At 54.5% G+C, this 7,124-nt stretch overlaps 3 protein-coding genes across 3 annotated transcripts; 1 reads left to right on the top strand and 2 right to left on the bottom strand.

The window, feature by feature from the left end:
* Positions 1-101: 101 nt before the first annotated feature.
* ENH_00015270 (step II splicing factor slu7, putative) lies at positions 102-2,339 on the top strand (the record flags this gene model as incomplete). The annotated part of the gene is made up of 3 exons (XM_013579154.1): positions 102-1,268; positions 1,690-1,791; positions 2,160-2,339. The coding sequence occupies 3 exons, from the start codon at positions 102-104 to the stop codon at positions 2,337-2,339; spliced, it is 1,449 nt and encodes a 482-aa protein (XP_013434608.1).
* Positions 2,340-2,875: 536 nt separating this feature from the next.
* ENH_00015260 (hypothetical protein) lies at positions 2,876-3,079 on the bottom strand (the record flags this gene model as incomplete). The annotated part of the gene is made up of 1 exon (XM_013579153.1): positions 2,876-3,079. One exon carries the CDS (start codon positions 3,077-3,079, stop codon positions 2,876-2,878), a length of 204 nt encoding a protein of 67 aa, XP_013434607.1.
* Positions 3,080-6,100: 3,021 nt separating this feature from the next.
* On the bottom strand, positions 6,101-6,853 carry ENH_00015250 (hypothetical protein; the record flags this gene model as incomplete). The annotated part of the gene is made up of 1 exon (XM_013579152.1): positions 6,101-6,853. A coding segment is annotated over one exon (753 nt), but the record flags the coding sequence as incomplete, so codon positions are not given.
* Between the last annotated feature and the right edge of the window lie 271 nt (positions 6,854-7,124).

Raw genomic sequence — 7,124 nt, 5'->3', positions numbered from 1 at the left:
CCTCCCTCCCCCCAGCAGCAGCAGCAGCAGCCCAGCAGCAGCAGCAGCAGCAGCAGCAGCAGCAGCGCAGCAGCAGCAGCAGCAGCAGCAGCAGCAGCAGGATGAGCGCGTCGGGTTTTCAGTCGCGGGAGGAGGCGCGTCGGGGGCGGGAGCTGGAGGAAGCAAGAAGAACAGGAGCAGCAGGAGCAGCAGCAGCAGCAGCAGCAGCAGCAGCAGCAGTTGATGCAGCAGGAAAAGAAATAAATCCGCACATTCCGCAGTACATTTCGCGAGCTCCTTGGTACTTGAACCAGCAGCAGCCGGGGCTGCAGCACCAGCGCTTCGTGGAGCGCAGCAGCAGCAGCATCAGCAGCAGCAGCAGCAGCAGCAGCAGCAAACGCGGACTCGTCCCCGAGACTGCAGCAAACAAGAAGCTGCGCTGGAGCAAAGGCAGCTGCAAGAACTGCGGCAGCAAAACTCACCAGGAGAAGTGCTGCACTGAGCGGCCTCGGGCCATTAAAGCAGCATATAGTCAGCAGCAGCTAGCAGCAGACGAGCTGCTGCAGCAGCAGCAGCAGCAGCAGCAGCAAATCGCTTATGACGCCAAGAGAGACCGCTATAATGACTACACTGGAGAGGACTATTTGCTGCTGCTGCGGGAGCACGAGAACGCGCAGGCGGAGCGCCGCCGCAGGAAGCAGCAGGAGCAGCAGCAGCTGCTGCAGCAGCAGCAGCAGCAGCCCGCGGCGCAGCAGCAGCAGCAGCGCCGCCTGCAGCGCGAGGAGCGCCGCCGCAAGAAGCAGCAGCAGCGCGAAGCCAAAAAAGCCGCAGCAGCAGCAGCAGCAGCAGCAGCAGCAGCAGCAGCGGGCGAAGCGGGCGATCTCGGCTCCCCGGAAGCCCCAGAAGCCGGCGCTTCGCCCACCGCAGCAGCAGCAGCAGCAGCAGCAGCAGCAGCAGCAGCAGCAGCAGCAGCAGCAAGCGAAACCGACACTGACACGGACTCAGAGTCCGGAGACGAAGACGTGAAGCTCGCGGACTTCGACAAAACTTCAGCTCCTGTTGCATGCAAAGACGCGCGCAGCAGAGCCGTCACCAGGGACTTGAGAATAAGAGAAGACACCGCAAAGTATTTATTAAATCTGGAGTTGGGATCGGCTTTTTACGATCCCAAAAGTCGATCCCTGCGAGACGATCCCTTCAAGGGTTTGCCGCAGGGCCCCACAGCTGCTTTCCGCGGCGACAACGCGCTCCTCCGAGCCGGAGAGGTCAAGGCCACGCAGCAGCTCCAGGTAAACCCTAATTTAGGGTTTAGGGTTTAGGGTTTGGGGGTGGGGGTGGGCTTGGGGTTTGGGGGGCTCGCGGGAACCCGCAGGGAGGCAGAACGCGGGGCTGGGGCTAGGGTTTGGGGTTTGGGGTTTGGGGTTACCCTAATTTAGGGTTTAGGGTTTAGGGTTTAGGGTTTAGGGTTTAGGGTTTAGGGTTTAGGGTTTAGGGTTTAGGGGTTTAGGGTTTAGGGTTTAGGGTTTAGGGTTTAGGGTTTAGGGTTTAGGGTTTAGGGTTTAGGGTTTGTATTTAGGGTTTAGGGTTTAGGGTTTAGGGTTTAGGGTTTAGGGTTTAGGGTTTAGGGTTTAGGGTGTTTAGGGTTTAGGGTTTAGGGTTTAGGGTTTAGGGTTTAGGGTTTAGGGTTTAGGGTTTAGGGTTTGGGTGCAGCTCTTCGCTTGGGAGGCGTACAAACACGGCCAAAACGTCCACTTCAACGCGCAGCCCACGCAGCTCGAGTTCCTCTACAAAGAACACCAAAAGAAAAAAGCCGTATGGCCTGCTGCTGCTGCTGCTGCTGCTGCTGCGCTGCTGCTGCTGCTGCGCTGCTGCTGCTGCGAGTGCTGCTGCTAATGCTGCTGCTGCTAGTGCTGCTGCTGCTAGTGCTGCTGCTGCTGCTGCTAGTGCTGCTGCTAATGCTACTAGTGCTAGTGCTGCTCGTGCCGCGAATGCAATTCTAGTGCTGCTGCTGCTGCTGCTGCTGCTGCTGCTGCTGCTGCATGTGTTTGTGTGTTGCTGCTGGTCATTTTGGTCAATTTTTTTGGGGTTTGCTGCAGTGGATGTCATTTTTGATTTGCTGTTTGTTTTTTGTGGTTTGAAATGAATTAAAAGCTGCCAAAGTCCTCTTTTTTGCAACTCAGGAGTTGGAAATTAAAAAACAAAACAGCATTTTCGAAACTTACGGAGGCAAAGAACACCTCCAAAACGACCCCAGAGTCCTTTACGCCCAAACGGAAGAATACGTCGAATACTCCCGAGATGGCCGGTGGGATTTTTTTTTCTTTTTTTCTTTTTTTGATCTTTTTTTGATCTTTTTTTGATCTTTTTTGGATCTTTTTTTGATCTTTTTGGATTCTTTTTGGATTCTTTTTGATTCTTTTTGTTCTCTATTTATTTCTCTTTTTATTTCCTCTTTTTTCTCCTTTTTACTCCATTTTTTGGTCCACTTTTGGCCCAAGAATACGTCGAATACTCCCGAGATGGCCGGTGATAATTTGGTTTTTGGATCTTTTTTGTTCTTTTTTTTGATCTTTTTTTTGATTCTTTTTTAATCCTTTTTGTCTCCTTTTTTATTCTTTATTTATTTCTCTATTTATTTCTCTTTTTATTTCCTTTTTTTCTACTTTTTACTCCATTTTGGGTCCATTTTGGGTCCAAGAATACGTCGAATACTCCCGAGATGGCCGGTGATAATTTGCTTTTTATTCTTCTTTTTTCTCTTTTTTAAATTCCTTTTCAATTCTTTTTGACTCTTTTTTATTCTTATTTTCAATTCCTTTTTATTTCCTTTTATTTCCTTTTTATTTCCTTTTTATTTCCTTTTTATTTCGTTTTTTTGGTCCTTTTCCTCTCATTTTCATAACTCCTGCTGCTGCTGCTGCTGCTGCTGCTGCTGCTGCTGCTGCTGCTGCTGCTGCTGCTGCTGCTGCTGCTGCTTCTGCTGCTGCTGCTGCTGCTGCTGCTGCTGCTGCTGCTGCTGCTGCTGCTGCTGCTGCTGCTGCTGCAGCGTGCTGCGTGGGCGCGAGAGGACCTTCACGAAGTCGAAATATGAAGAAGACATTTTCCCCGGCAGCCACAGCAGCGTCTGGGGCTCTTATTATGATTTGGCCAGCAGCAAATGGGGCTTCGCCTGCTGCAGACAAACCGAATTTGCTGCAGAATGCACAGTAACTCCCGCTGCTGCTGCTGCTGCTGCTGCTGCTGCTAGGGCTGCTGCTCCTGCTGCTGCTAGGGCTGCTGCTGCTGCTGCTGCTGCTGCTGCTCCTGCTGCTGCTGCTGCTCCTGCTGCTGCTGCTGCTGCTGCTGCTAGGGCTGCTGCTCCTGCTGCTGCTAGAGCTGATGCTGCTGCTGGAGCTGCTGCCGCTGCTGGAGCTGCTGCTGCTGCTAGAGCTGATGCTGCTGCTGCTAGAGCTGCTTCTACTGCTGCTAGAGCTGCTGCTGCTGCTAAAGGTTGTGCTGCTAGAGCTGCTGCTGCTGTTAAGGTTGCTGCTAAAGCTGCTGCTCCTGCTGCTGCTGATGCTGCAGCAGTGATGCAGCAAAACTGTTGGAATCGGCTGCTGTTGCAGTGCAACCACACTCACGCTGCTGCTGCTGCTACTGATGCTGCTGATAATGCTGCTGCTAATAATAATAATAACAATGCTGCTTTGCTGCTGCAGAACCAGGCTGCTCCAGCTGCTGCTGCTGCTGCTGCTGCTGCTGCTGCTGCTGCTTGTCTCTTCAGGGGCGGCCGGAAGACAAAATTACACTTGAGACTCTTGGCCTTGCACCCGATTCGGCGGCAGCTGCTGCTGCAGCTCCTGCTGCTGCTGCTGCTGCTGCTGCTGCTGCAGAAGAAGAAGGTGCTGTTGATGCTGCTGCAGATCGTGATTCTGCTGAAGATTCAGATCATGCTGCTGCAGATGCAGATCATGCTGCTGCTGCTGCTGCTGCTGCCGTCGCCGCTGCAGCACCAGCTGATTCAGCCGAAGCAGGTGCTGCTATTGAGGCCCACTAGGGAAACCCCGCAGCAGCAGCTGCTGCTGCTGCAGTTTTCTGCTGCTGCTGCTGCAGTTTTCTGCTGCTGCAGCACTCAGCTCCCGCTGCAGCAATTTGTTGCTGCAGCAGCACTTTGCTGCTGCTAGAGCAGCTGCACCTACTGAATTAGCTGCTGCTGCTGGTGCAGCAGCAGCAGCAGTGTGCTGCTATGCCTTCTTGGTATAACTAAGCAGCACAGCTGAGGTGTACAGACACCCCAAGCAGCAGCAGCTGCTGCTGCAGCAGCCCCTGTTGCTGCAACTGCAGCAGAAGCAGCATGCCTCTGTGCTGCAAGAACAGGACTGAGGTGCACATATAAACACCAAGGTGCTGCTGCTGCAGTTGCTGCTGCAGCTGCTGCTGCAGCAGTTGCTGCTGCAGCTGCTGCTGCAGCAGTTGCTGCTGCAGCTGCTTCTGCTGCGCAACTCAGAAGGCTTGAGTTTGTCTATCAGCCATTGATAGTTCGCTACAGCAGCAGCTCGTTTTGCTGCTGATGTTGCTTGTTAGCAGCAGCAGCAGCAGCAGCAGCAGCAGCAGCAGATTTGTTTTGGCAGTAAAGGCAGCGTGGCAGGTACTAGAAGGAAGATGACCCTTGCCTCGTGGGTCCTCTCCTCAGGGTTTAGGGTTTAGGGTTTAGGGTTTAGGCGCCTGGAAGCCACGGGGCTAGCCCTAGCTTGCTGCAGCTAGCTACAGCAAGCTGCAGCTAGCTGCAGCAAGCTGCAGCTAGCTGCAGCAAGCTGCAGCTAGCGAGGGGTCCCAGCTGCCCACGAATTCTGCAGCTAGCTGCAGCACCTCACAGCTAGCTGCAGCCAGCCACGGCTAGCTGCAGCAGCTCAGCAGCAGCTAGCAGCAGCTAGCAGCAGCTAGCTGCAGCTAGCAGCAGCTAGCAGCAGCTAGCTGCAGCAACGCCGGCTGGGGCGTTACTGTTAGGCCAGAAGAGGCTCGGGCACAGTGGGAGGCGAATGAGCTTGGCAGGGTTTAGGGTTTAGGGTTTAGGGTTTGGGGTTTAGGGTTTAGGGTTTGGGGTTTAGAAGCTAGGGTTTGGCTCGGATGCGCTGCAGCCGTCGTTCTTGCTGTTGCTGCTGCTGCCTGTAGATAGAAAGTAGAGAATGCTGAGGTGTGTGGGGTAAATTGCTTCTATTGAGGGTTTGGGGTTTAGCGTTTAGGGTTTAGGGTTTGGGGTTTAGGGTTTAGGGGTTAGGGTTTAGGGTTTGAGTGTTGCCTGCGCTCTGCGGGCGCCGCAGCAGCAGGAGTTAGCGGGATTTTGGGTATTCGTCACGTATTTTGTCTTTCTTTAAATGGGGTTTAGGGTTTAGGGTTTAGGCTTTGAAGTTGAGGGTTTAGGGTTTAGGGTTTAGGGTTTAGGGTTCGCCTGGCCGGGGAGCGGCGGCGAGGATAGCATGCAGGCGACGAGCGCACACGGCGCGGCAGGGTTTAGGGTTTAGGGTTTAGGGTTTGTCGGGGAGTATCTTTTTGCATTTGGGAAATTGTGTGTGTGTCTGTTTTATTTTTGCGAGCCGGTGGAAGCGTAAACCCTAAACCCTAAACCCTAAACCCTCGAGAAAGGGCGGAAGCTGCGTTTCCGGGCGTTTCGGTGTTGGGTGACTTCGGCGGCGGTTTGGTGTGTCGGGCGGCAAACCCTAAACCCTAAACCCTAAACCCTAGACCCTAAACCCTCGGCGGAGGCGTTGGGCGCGGAGCTGGAGGCGGGGAGCTCGAAACCCTAAACCCTAAACCCTAAACCCTAAACCCTAGCGCGATGTCTCGCGTGTTGAGCGGCCGGGCGCTGCGGGGGCTGTGGCCGGCGGCCCGCGGGGGTTTGGGCGCTGGCGAGGGTTTAGGGTTTAGGGTTTGGGGGCGGTTTGGGGGTTTAGGGTTTGCGCGAGGGTTTGCGGAAACCCCCGCTTCGCGCACGGAGGTTTACCACGAGGGTTTGCTGCACACCCAGTTCTCCAAAACCCTCAAAATCGACAAAGAAAGTCCAGTTATTCCCATTTTTAGGGTTTTGAATCCCGAGGGGGTTTTGGAAGAGGGTTGGCAAAACCCTTTTTCCAAACCCGAAACCCTAAACCTCTACCAGCTCATGGTCCGCCTCTCCGTCTGGGACAACATGCTCTACAGCGTCCAGCGCCAAGGTCTGCTGCTGCTGCTGCTGCTGCGCTGCTGCTGCTGCTGCTGCTGCTGCTGCTGCTGCTGCGATGCTGCTGCTGCTGCTGCTGCTGATTATGATGATGTTGCTGGTGCTGCTGCTGCTGCGATGCTGCTGCTGCTGCTGCGATGCTGCTGCTGCTGCTGCGATGCTGCTGCTGCTGCTGCGATGCTGCTGCTGCTGCTGCTGCTGCTGCTGCTGCTGCTGCTGCTGCTGCTGCTGCTGATTATGATGTTGCGCTGCTGTTACTGTTGTGCTGCTGTTGGTTGTGTGCTGCTGTTGCAGTTGGGCTGCTGCTGCTGGGGTGCTGCTGCTGTGCTGCTGCTGTTGCAGGAGTGTTGCTTTTGTGCTGCTGCTGTTGGGCTGCTGTTGCTGCTGCTGCTGTTTTGCTGCGGCTGCTACTCTGCTGCCCCTGTTCTGCTGCTGCTGAAGAGGTTGGCGTGTAGCGCCCCTGCTGCTGCTGCTGCTGCTGCTGTTACAGCTGCTGCTGCTACTAGCTGATGAGTTGGTTTTTTCCTTCACTTGCTCGTGTCTGCTGCTGCTGCGCTGCTGCTGCTGCTGCTGCGCTGCTGCTGCTGCTGCTGCGCTGCTGCTGCTGCTGCAGGTCGTTTTTCTTTTTACATTCAAAACCAAGGTGAAGAAGCAACTCAAATTGGCATCGGCAAAGCCCTGCAGCCAGAGGACCACTTGTTCTGCCAGTACAGGTAGGGTTTAGGGTTTAGGGTTTGGGGTTTAGGGTTTGGGGTTTAGGGTTTAGGGTTTGGGGGTTGATGGCGCTCTTTTGACGGGGAGGTGCGGGTGCTGCGCAAGAGGAGGTTGGGGTGAAGTGTTTGCGGTATAGGCGTGAGGTCTTGTTGTTTAGGGTTTAGGGTTTAGGGTTTAGGGTTTAGGGTTTAGGGTTTGTGGGCAGGGAGTTGGGGGTTTTGTTGATGAAAGGGTT

Source organism: Eimeria necatrix, genomic scaffold, assembly GCF_000499385.1.
Source record: "Eimeria necatrix Houghton genomic scaffold, Enh_scaff1496, whole genome shotgun sequence".
Lineage (NCBI taxonomy): Eukaryota > Apicomplexa > Conoidasida > Eucoccidiorida > Eimeriidae > Eimeria > Eimeria necatrix.
Note: the sequence above shows the minus strand (reverse complement) of the source record. Positions and strands in the feature narration are given on the sequence as shown.